Source organism: Branchiostoma lanceolatum, chromosome 17 (genome assembly GCF_035083965.1).
Source record: "Branchiostoma lanceolatum isolate klBraLanc5 chromosome 17, klBraLanc5.hap2, whole genome shotgun sequence".
Taxonomy (NCBI): Eukaryota; Metazoa; Chordata; class Leptocardii; order Amphioxiformes; family Branchiostomatidae; genus Branchiostoma; species Branchiostoma lanceolatum.
In genome coordinates, this window is record NC_089738.1 from 10,655,453 (window position 1) to 10,667,845 (window position 12,393).

General features: G+C 36.9%; 1 protein-coding gene across 1 annotated transcript in view; it reads right to left on the reverse strand.

Moving 5' to 3' along the window:
* The window catches only part of LOC136422885 (von Willebrand factor A domain-containing protein 8-like), a 41,847-nt gene that overhangs the window by 24,485 nt on the left and 4,969 nt on the right, over positions 1–12,393 (reverse strand). The window contains 19 exon segments of the mRNA XM_066410801.1: positions 322–447; positions 3,030–3,165; positions 3,544–3,619; positions 3,838–3,914; positions 4,250–4,321; positions 4,475–4,581; positions 4,907–5,010; positions 6,042–6,157; positions 6,600–6,677; positions 7,471–7,639; positions 7,892–8,005; positions 8,481–8,536; positions 8,539–8,649; positions 9,039–9,116; positions 9,443–9,574; positions 10,047–10,172; positions 10,629–10,733; positions 11,256–11,364; positions 11,880–11,929. Coding sequence (XP_066266898.1) covers positions 322–447; positions 3,030–3,165; positions 3,544–3,619; positions 3,838–3,914; positions 4,250–4,321; positions 4,475–4,581; positions 4,907–5,010; positions 6,042–6,157; positions 6,600–6,677; positions 7,471–7,639; positions 7,892–8,005; positions 8,481–8,536; positions 8,539–8,649; positions 9,039–9,116; positions 9,443–9,574; positions 10,047–10,172; positions 10,629–10,733; positions 11,256–11,364; positions 11,880–11,929 — 1,942 coding nt within the window.

Genomic DNA, 12,393 nt, shown 5'->3' on the forward strand with positions numbered 1-12,393 from the left:
GACAATTAAGTTAATACAATGCAAATTGGGACTGTTTTACTTTAAGTTGGTAGTAAGAAAGCACACAATTTTCTTAACTGAAAGAGACTTGGGCTAGGCAAGTTGGTAGGGGGGAAACCACAGGATTTTTCTGACAGAAAGAAAATAGGGGCTGCATATACTACCAGCATGTGGATTTTAAAACAAGGGGACAATCATGTAATCGTTTTGATTGCCATCTAGTGAATGGGTTACAGCACATAATGCACTACAGAGTCGTGATACTAGTTAACAATAATACACATAGTTACTAGAGATAAAATTATAATACAATATCCTCACCCATTGCACCAAAGAAGTCGTTGCCCAAGAATGGGAATCCAGGTCGGTTAGCTAAAACGATCATACGGAAGTCTGGGTGCATGGTGATGACGTTGGCTTTCCCTGGATGGGCCTGGGCTGACTTTCCTAGGAAACACGCACAAAAAGAAACAAGACTTGTGTATTTGGAAGAAAGATTTTACAGATGAAAGGACATTTGCTACAATGTTTACTACAAACGAACAAGAAAAAAACAACTTTCTGTTTGACTCTCTTTTTCAACCACTGGAGAATTCAAGATTGACCTACACACTTTATTTTGAAAAAAAAAATACATTATTTGTTTGGACCAGCAAGACATAGCACTGAATAATTAAGTGTAGGAAGAAAATCTAAGTTAAACTATCTTACAGAATGTAGCTGTGATGTAGTAAGTACCACAGAGATATGTCATTATATTTATGACTTCTTATTTGATTTAACAGAGCGTGACCTTTTGAATAGTTAACATCAATACTAGACTAGTGCACAACATATCTGGACATAATCCACACTGACAGGCAGAAAAATGTTGCAGAATGATGATCCCTATTTGCTCAACTCAATCCTCAAGTAATAATTTATTCAAGTTTTCCCCAAGAAAGAAAGCATCAAATTGCTAATACATGTATATAACTTCATGGGCATTAATAAATTCAAAATAGTAGATGAACAAGACTTAGTGCCTTTTACTTAAAGTTGTAAACCAAAATGTGCCATACAGATCAGAATGTTGTTAAAAGCAACAATAAACAATACCCTAGCAGAAAATAGCTGACATCTGCTTAATTTCAATAGCACTACACATTTATGCATACTTGGTCTAAAACTTGGCAACTTGGCAGCAGCCCAACCTCTTGATGGGCAGTAGAGATTAAAAAATGCACTGGTAATCAGAAATGTTTATAAATGTGACCGTCTGGAATGTAAATAATGTGTCAACTACATGTATAAGACATGTACAATGTACATGAAGTATTTAAGGGGAAGCCAAGAACACCCATACAGCAATAGGGCTTTACAGACAGATTAATCATTACTAACATACTGAAGAATGACGGAACACGAAAGAATGTTTCTCTCAAGGTAATGCAGGGGAAATGCATTGTACAATCAATCCAAAGTGATTAGTTTATAGAGTTATGGATTGCAGTATGTCCTATAAAAACCTACATGTACATTTTCTTAAAAGAAGCTACAACTAATGTACAATGTATATAGAAATGCAACACATATCATAGATATTCTACAAACTGGTCATTATTTCTAATATTAGTCACATTACTGATATGTTGTACTTGCATCAACCCAACTTGTCATAAGAGTCAGACAAAGATTACTTCAGGGCTTCCGTCAGTTGTGAAGATCAATGGTGTCGTGTGACTCTCGGTCAGGCTCCCGCGGTCGTTCCTGGTCGTCATGATCGAAGTACAGCTGGCCCCAGATGATACGCAGGATGGCCCGCATGCTCAGAACCACCAGGAGCGAGAAAACTGTGACTAGGACCGCCACGCGGATGATGTTGAAATTTGCAATGATTCCGCTCTCTTGTTTGGTCACCGCTTCTTGCTCTGTGGTGTTGGCGCGCTGCGTGGAGTTATACAACGGATCCCAGCCGCTCGTGTTCCATTCTCCATTGGGTGACGTGGCGTAGAATCCTGCTGGCCATTCCGTGGAGTTACGGTTCCAACTCATAGTAACATCGTCAACGCACCACTGTACATGTAACAGCCGACGCCATTGTTTCCTGCCTATGCATCCTAGTGTATTTTTCCTTCCTCTGCTTCTGATAAAATTCCTAGGCCTACTTGAACTCTAAGCAAAAGGGCAGGTTATCAACCTCGGGAAACGATAAGGCAACGCGGCCCCGACGGATTACAAGTAAGCAATGTGGCTCCCATGGGGTCACATAAAACCTTGGCTGACTTTTTGTTTGACACTTATCTGAAGTGTTATTCCCAAATGAGGAGTCTGGAAAATATCTCTACGCAATTACTTGGGGAGGGCTGATGGGGATTTTTAGTGCTTTTAGTGATCTGACCTCAGCTCACATTTGAACAGTGGGCACTAATGTGTGTGACTGACTCATGCTTTCAGGAGATAACACTACATCAGGGACAATTAAAGTAGACTTAGTCATTATTAGTGCTGTTATTTGCCAGACAGCCACTTACCACTGAAACCAACTGTGTCGAGTAAAAAATTAGTACAAATTACAGAAAATGTCACTTTGAGGAACATTAGCCATGTATTAAGCTATGTTATTGGGAATTTATCACTTATTATACATTTTTCACTCTCCCTAAAGAATATTTCTTTTCATTGCAGTAACAATAAATAGAACCAAAACAATCATTAGTCTAGGACCTTTTAGTTTTGTTTGTATTGTTTGTATTGTATACCTGGTAAACCTCATCATAGCGTACCACACCAGGTTTGTACTGAATAGTACAAGCTGCATATCCGGACAGATATAGATGATCCACTCAAACCAGGAAGGACCCCTACTCTTTTCGATAAGCGTGGTGACCTCTGGCCTCTGGGCCCAAAACCCTGACGCTGCACCACCACGATGCCACTACAATTAGGTGTCACTATAATTAAGTTAACATTAGCCTAATTTCGGGAGTGGTGATTGGAAATAATTGGACGTAATTGGACACAAACTGTGAAACTAGTTTCCTTCTAACCTGAAACAATTTTCCTTCCATCTGCGAGAACCATCTCCCCGCTCTCCACGAGTGCCTTAAGTATGCATGTCACGTTGGTCGGTGCTTTGTCGGCTTCGTCTATCACCAGTATGTGGCCAAGCTTAATTGCACGAACCTACATGGGGTTGAAGAAGAAATGATTTAATGTCATTATGATAACAGATTTAGCTGTAAGGCCATCATTTCAAAGAATTGAGTGCTTAATGTAACAAGTTTTACCAATGCTGTCTAAAGAATCCTGATTAAAAGTATTATCACTACATAAATTTGAATTGGCATCAAGTATTATATTGGCACAATACAATCTACATATTGACGAAATATCATAAGCATGTCACAACTATAATTTATCATTCTATCAAATTTTGTACTATAAAACCACAAGTCAGTATAGATATAGTTCTGAAATTTTAATCCTTGCTTTGATTTGCAGTGTGATTTAGCAAAGTTTAGTTAAGATGATACTGTATAATGATTATTCAGTAAAACGTACCAGTGGTGAATCTTCATACACAATGACTCCGTCTTGTACATTTGGTTGTAAGGTAAGCGTCTGGACTGTGGTGTCTCTGGAAATACAATACAGAGCAATGATCATAGACGCATGATATGAAATAAAAATGATAGATTGCTCTATATATTACATGTGGTACATTGTCTCCGAGTTTTCTTAACAAAAGCAAGAAATATCAGCACCTCCTAGCAACTTAGAAGTGAACTGCATGTCACATGAACACTTATAAAAATAAGTATGTTTCTATACATATGATGAAATATTACTACTCACCTGTGAAGTTGTAGGTATTCCCTTGGTCGGTTCAGTAAGTATAAGAATCGGTCCACAATTTTGTTCTTCCCCACACCCTGTATTAAAAACAATTTGTGCTCATTATAATATATAATATCATACAATGTATATATCATAATTGGTGGACAAGTTTAACAAAATATTGCATTTTCTTCAATCTGTTTCAAAACTATGGCCATGTATATGTACAGGTCAGTAACACTCTACACATACCTTTGTAAACTCACTGTAACAAATCATTGTAAATATTTTCTCTGTGTGCACAACACACCACCTAGGGATTCACAGGAAAACTGCACATGGTACTTTTTCTAAAGTTAAAGGTAGAACCAATCAGGTATAATTCATTGGCTCATATTGTACTCAGAAGAATCTTAAGATTTTGTCTTACCTGATTTCCCACGAGCAGAAGATGTTCACCCAACAGGAAGTCCTTTAGCATGTCCTCCATTATAGACAGGTGCTGAGGAGAAAAAAGTCACAATTTTGTTACCAGTATGACTTTATGATAAAGAATTGTATTTTACTGATACAGTATCTTTACATTTAACAAGATGGTAAATAGAGGAACAGAGAACCTGATGTACAATGTACCTCAGGTGCTATGTCTACCTACCTGTGCATTGTCGTAGAACAGGACATCAGGAACCTTCATTCTGTTCTCGGGATTGTACACCTGTGCCGTGGTGGTACCTATCCTCACCTGTCCATCCTTCACCTCACCTGTAATACACATCAACAGTCAGCAACAATTACACATGTACAACTGTTACAACACTGTCAGTTGATCCTGGTACTGTACAAAAGGCCTCCACCCCATATGTATTGCCAAAATTGAGCAACTCTCAGATTGTGCAGCTCACATAATTCAACTTTCATCTCATGATTTATTTCGAATAATTTGCGTTCTTGATCATAATAATGGAACACAATAATCTATCATTCTGTAGACACAAATGAAACTGTTGAGTTCCAATCTTTCTTTTGCTTGAAAAAAAGCTGTCTAATAAACACACATTCCTATAAGGATGAATTCTTCAAGACTTACACGACAGCATCTTCTCAATGTCCTTTTCTTGGGAAGAACTGGCTTCAATCCCAGCATCAGACAAAGTCTTATCAAGCGCTGATCGAGCTAGCTTTGGCAGAAATCTATGATGGAAAACATTTGTTTGAAATTCCTATTTGTTTGTGGAATACAGTACAGTATCATATGATATAAGAGTACTGTTAATTGCACATGCTTTGTACATCACCAAGCAGACAGAGGAAAACTGCAATATGGTATAGCCAAAACATTTCATAACATTATCGTCTGAAATCAATTATACTTTTAATGGTAAAAAACTACCTTGTTCGAAAACTGGCATGTTGTATAATACAAGCTTTATGTGATATTGTCCTTTTTAAAGACCTCATCACACAGATTGTGTCCTACTTTCAACAACAGGTAACCAGGTTTATGTTAACTGCATGCATTGTTTAAAGGCACCCAGAGCATTTTATGAGACTTGAAATATTCTAGTTGCTGTAATCTTTATGAAATTGACATTTAATACCAATGTTTACCACATTTGCGTGCGGATTTCTTATCAAAGGTGCTCAAAAGTGGCACAAAAATAAGCTACATAGTGATCTTTTAGTTTCATGCGCCTAGTGTAAATAGACTGATAACCATAGCTCCGCCCACCTCTGTCATAACGTAGAAATGTGAAATTAGAACATAAAGATGCAAATATTTGACGGAAATGCAGTCACTCTCTCATTGGTCGAACCCCTAATTGTGATGGATAGTCAGGATAAGTCTATTAGGGCTTGGATGTTCTATCAGTTCTCACCACACAATGACATTGTATCTTTGCTCCTTTAATGTCGATATGTAACGGTATAGTGTTATTGAAACTTACTATGTGTAAGAATGACTAGAAATTAGAGTTTTTTATTCAAGTTTCAAGCCTCATAAAATGCTCTGGATGCCTTTAAAGCTATCTAATGAGGATGCCTCTACAATACCTGACGATAACTAACGGGTATCAAAAAAGGATTGTTGCATAGTAGAGTCTGCAATGGTGCAAATATTATCTTAGGGAACAAAAATACCTATAATCTATAACACAAGACAAAATAAATACAAGTATATTGAAGATTACACAGATGGCAACAGTGGACTGAGTACTACATACCTTGAGAGACAGGCTTTGTTGACAGCTTCGTTGAGGTTCTCTTGAGGAAACTGTGCCGCCCGTCGGGACATCCTCAGGAGTTGTCTCGTGGAGAGGGAAGAGGCCAGGGACAATACCTATGGACCAAATATCATGTTAAAAACTACAAGGAAAAACTCTATAATTACATTCTTGAGTGTATGCAATTGGACATTGTCTGAATAGTCTGGGTGCCAGCCTTGTTAGGAACCAGCGGCAGGAGACAGAAGCTAACATGGCTGGGAGTCGGGCTATCCTTGTGTTGTTTTCCTACTGTAACACATGTAACTTATAATTTTGCAAAAGGATTTCTTCATGCACATTCAATATCATGTGATTCTACAACATTCAAATTGCATTATAAAAACCTACAATTAGTATTCTCAAATTGAATATGAATTTGCAGTTTCTGAATCACTGTGGATCCTTCTTTACACTACTCTGTTCTTTCAATGCTATTGAATTAAATACACAGTCTACAAATAGTGTTACTACTAGGCTACTTTTCTTGACAGCAATCATAGGTATTTCTGGACTTACTGTGTGGTCCCCTGAATCCCTGAGGTCATGAGCGAGTGTGAGAAGTGGTTCAACAGCAGGTTTGGGTGCATTGGAGACCTGACAATGAAAGGAAACAAAACCCAAGACATGAGGGCCTTACAATTACTGAATCAAACCTGCACTGGTAACCAGTATAAAAAATACATGGCCATTGTGACCGCTTTTTTGGTAATCGCTTACAGTAGATAACTTTTCCCATTGATGTCAAGAATTAATAATCCTGACTATAGTGGCAACTACTAGTAAAGGTACATGCACCACTACCATGTCATCAGCTGTATATAGACAGTGGTCTCATACCTTATTAGAGGAATCTGGCACTACAAAAGTACCACAGAACTGGCACCACCACACACCTCAGTAGATCTTACTCAAAGATGTACACATGTTATACCATACCCGGTAGTGCTGGTACCACCATGGCCTACCATTCCCTGTACCACTGCCATCTCCTCAGCCATGGACAGTGGTCTCATGTGATGGTACAGGAATGTCAGTAGCTCTTACCCAAAGTTATAACATGTAGTACTACTGTAACACAATCATGTAATGTACCATTATGTACATTCTATCATGCCCTGTAACACTGCCATCTCCTCAGCCATGGACAGTGGTCTCATGTGATAGTACAGGAATGTCAGTAGCTCTTATTCAAAGATGTAGTACACACAATGTCATGTATGTACCATAGCGCTGGTACCATCACGACCTACCATGCCCTGCACCACTGCCATCTCCTCAGCCATGGACAGTGGTCTCATGTGATGGTACAGGAATATCAGTAGCTCTTACACAAAGTTATAACATGTACACGGGTATGTACCATAGAACTGGTACCACCACAACCTACCATGCCCTGTACAACTGCCATCTCCTCAGCCATGGACAGTGGTCTCATGTGATGGTACAAGAACATGGTCAGTAGCTCAGCGCTCAGCCACTGCTGTGTGCTGCTTCCCACCACGGGAGGTTCCGCCAAACCGATGATTCGGAAGGACGGATGGATGGGGAAAATCATTCTGGAAAAATTAAAGAATTTCAAAATACTTTTCATCAAAGTTTTTTTTATCATCATAATCAACATTGTAATGCAAAATGGATATATACACTAATGAATCAATTATAATTAAAATTCACAACATTTTAAAGTTAACTCTTAAGGGACCATGTGACCATCAAAAAATGAGACATCAATAGTTGATCAAAGGTACCCATTGATTATATCATATATAAGTCCTACATAACAGATGTCTTATAGACATATAACATACCTTGTTGCCATTTCTTCATTAGTTATTTGGTGTTCTGTCTTCAGTGCTTCATATCTGTCATGTCTCAGGAGTCTGGTGCCATCGTGAAGTGTCAATTCACGGTCATGGACAAGCCTAGATAACAATGCATCAAGGAATTATTACATCGTCTCAACTGGTACATGTAGGTTATAGATTATTTCTAAAAGTATACTAACAAAAGGAGCACTTTTTACACATGATAGATACTAAATACCTTTTAATACCTTAAGAAGATAGGAATTTCATTGAAGTATATATATATATATATATATATATATATATAGTTTGTACATTGCGTGATAAAACATATATTGTAAATGTCGAAACTTTCACTGTGGTTTCTTGTTGATGTTTTCATTGGCCTGGCTCTTCAATGCAAACTTTAAGTTAAAACCACAGCAAAATGGTTATTCTGTCTTCTCCCTGCCTACCCCAATTTTTTCAAATGTAAAGTTAAAACACTCCATTTTCTCCCTACCACAAAATTAAATTCCTGCAAACGTAAGGGCTAGGCATGTACGGTATTAACAATATCTCCTACATATACGTTAATTTTGTGTGTCCATACCTCTGTAAGATGGCCAGAGTGCCTGAGTTGACCCTATGGATCCCGTCCAGAAGTGCTACAAATGTATACTCCCGTCCAGGGCTGCTGTGACCAGTGGGGAGGGTCTCCAGGCTGTGTCACCGTTGGGGAGGGTGATTCTCTGTTGTAACAAGTCACGGGCTGTCATGTCCTGGAAAGATCACATAAGATCACCAATTTATAGATTTTAAGTGTGCAAAAGTTTTAAATTAACAGTCATTTTTGCCCGGTAACTTTATATTCTAAAATTTGTTTGACCATGTAGTATTGTTTAGCTAATTTCTAATGATAGTACTAAGCAAAAAAGATGTTTATGAATATAAAAAGTTTGATTTCCTCAGTTTATCTATGACTACAAATCAATCTGATTACCCAACTGAAATGGCTTTAAAAACCACTAGTGTTAAGAGCAACAAAGAATATTTTAATAATTACAGATCAATAATGACCATAATGATTTTAAAATCATTTTGAAATCTTTGGGAATGTCATACATAAACAAATATACCTGATAGAGCATATTATAAATAAAACACATACCTGGTAGAGCATTATAGGTTCCACTTCATAACCCAGCATGTCTGCAAATCTTCTCACAACAACACTTTTTCCACATCCCTGAAAAACAGCAGTTTGATCAAAGTTGTTGAAAGCTTGTACAAAGTTAACCTTTAGATTTGGTACATACAAAGCAAAAAAGTTTAAAATGAGAAATTCTTGTATAATTTACAATCGACAAATGATTTTTTTTGTACTGCTGCTTTTATTAAATTATGACTTGCCGTCTTACTTGATTTGAATACAATGTGTTTCAGATTATCTATTTGTATTTTCTGTCTTTCTCACTTACATTTCTCTCCTCAACTGTTCAGCATCTCAAAGGAAAAATTAGTGTGAAACTTTTATCATAAACTAATGGCCAAAGAATGATTAGTGATGTATACCTTGGCACCGATGACACAGAAGTCTTTGACAAAGTGGGACTGCACCATGTCTGCCAGCAGGTTTTGGTGGTAGGGAGTGTTTACGAAGTCTGAGGCACTCAAACCAACTTCAGTTTCACTTCCTGCAGGTACCTAGGTAAGTAGTTATGGGCGAAAAATAGCTATTTATTTTACTAACAACAAAAACTGACTTTTCATATTACGTATAAGTGTTACTATGAATATACCATATCATACTAAATTGTACTCTGTAACTTAACACTGATTATTTTGGAACTACATATATAAGCTTAATATCAATATTCAGTACAACATGCTTTCCCTGGAATACAAAAAAAAAGTTTCCCGGGGAATACCACAAAAAGTTTATATTAACTCAAAGTAAGACAACAACTGCATTTTCTGCATCTCTCTAAAACTTGTACTTTTTCACAATACAATTACAATACAATAAATACAACCAATATACACAACATGTAGTATGGTATAAAATTCAAAGCACTACACACTTACCAAAACAACCAAAGGTAAAATAGAAGTGGTTTAACAATACATTAGTTTATAATTCTAAGACATGATCTAATTTTGTTGTTGTATAACTCACCTGAAGTTGATATTGGTTTCCGTTGATTTCCATCTTCACCTCTGCGTGAGACTTATCCGGTAGTCTGTCTACCCCGAGTACTTTCTGTGATAGTCTCTCTGCATCTTTCTCAAACAGTTCAAATTTCTGACAACAAATGATATGGACCAATTCAGTAAAAGGCTACAGAGTGATAGCAAAAGTCCCACATTTGGCATAAAGCATACAAAAAGTTGAGCTTAGATTTACCATAACAACATAATTATAGTTTAACATAATGAATTCAACGTATCAAATAAGAATATTAGTTGTACAATGTAATATGTACATTATGAAGTCCAACATGCATTTAACATTGATAACAAATTCTACATATCAAACAAATGTTAGTTGTAAAACGTTAGGAATATCCAACAATATCGCCATCATTATTGTGAAAAATTGAGCTAACTTTATTGGAAAAAAATGTATCCATAAGAGTGGCAGTTAACTCAATGCAGTCATCAACTATTTAGTTTTTATTACAAAACAGTGTGCCTAAAAACTATGTCAGCTTTCTAACTTGGATATGTTACAGACATGAAGTTGAGGGGGAGTAAGTACCTTTAATGTATCCTCTACTGCTGTTCTGCCTTCTTTCCCCAGAATGACATCATATGGATAAAGTCTGTGTAACAATCTCTGAGAGGAGGCTTCTGGCAGGGCACTCTGAGAAGGTACATGAAAACAAAACATTTTTAAGATTAGCCTTAAGAAGTACATTACATTGCATCTACCCAGTACATTGTACTGTACAATGTATTTTAATATTACAAATTAAACTAGAAAGACTGTATGACACTTTAAACAGCAGAAAATGTACACTATCAGAAAAAGAAAATCAGACTTTTATCAGAAGTTTCAAAGTTAAGAGTTGGCATAATTATGATGATACAGATGCTAACAAGAAGTCAAAAGAATGCAATCTATCACAATCTTAAGTTCTTTAACACATTCCTTGTTTTTCAAGAGCCTCAAAACACCTAATACTTTAAAAATAACAATGTTTTGTGAACTCAATGTGAACTGACGAAAGACAGTGGATACTGTCTGAAACGTCTGACTGTTTCAAAATCTTATCCAGTTGCTTGAGTAATTATTTTTGGCGTAACTAAAAGAAGCTCATGTCACAAAATCTTTGAATGCATTGTTAGCTACATGCACAACTGTAAAGTCTAGAGAAGAACTTACCAGGATTTTAGCAGCACTAACAAGGTTATCAGTAGGGAAGTCAGGCAGACCCAGAGATGAGGACTCCTGGGATATCATGGTCGTAGCAAAGGACAGCATCAGGGAGGTTCTGTGGACAAATTTACATGTTTGTCATCCACAATCATTAATTAAAAAGAAAATTCCTGACTGGCACATATGGATTTAAGTCACATAGAATCAACTGTCAGTTCAATTATGGCTATTTATAAGCAATAATTAACAAGAAATCAAAGATCTGCTATAATATACCTCTGTAAAATATTTAGAGTTTTAGTGAATTTCTTGTTTTATTCAGTCTATTGTGAATGTCTTGCTTATTCTGTCTATGCAAGTTCCTGCCTAATATAGTATCATGCAACTTAAAGTCCAGGTGAAGCCGACATTCCCATCCCAGTTGGGACCAATTTTGAACCGTGGCCATTTTAGCTAACTTTCCTATGCCATGAGCTCCAATTACATCATCTTCCGCCTTACATCCTGTCACTCAAACATTATTCAAACAACTACGGATACACGCCAAGACAAACAAACACACAGGCTGAAAACATCACAATTCTATAGAGCAATTCTAGAGACTGAAATGATAAAGAAAAAAAATCATACTTGTCTGAAGATATGTTTGGTGCTGCCTCTGTTAGAAGCTCCAAATGGTCCTGTATGTTGAAAGAAACAAGTTTTTAATCAGCTTAAAGATGTGGGAAGTACCAATTGCATACATTCTTAAGGTAGTATTTTTCTTTCATTCAACGATTTGTACTTGACACAAAATCTGTTTTGATACAAATGTATATACATGTATGCCCTTTTGCTTCAGGATGTGGTACAAAAACAACTCTTAAACAAGAGTCTTAGGACCCAAAATCTCCATGAAACTTTGTTTTTTTATTAAACCAGTTCCCCCCATTCTATATCGCTCAATGGTATGACCCACACTGACCGGGCAAGGGGAGAAGTGGCTATAAATAGCTACTGACCTAGATAAGAGACCAACAGATGGTGCGACCTCAAAGCCCACAATAGAGTAGATATTCCTCCTTACTTATGCAAATTCAGTATGAATTTGCATAATTAGCACTTCAGTTTGTACATCTCTGTCCAACCTACCTGCATATCAAAT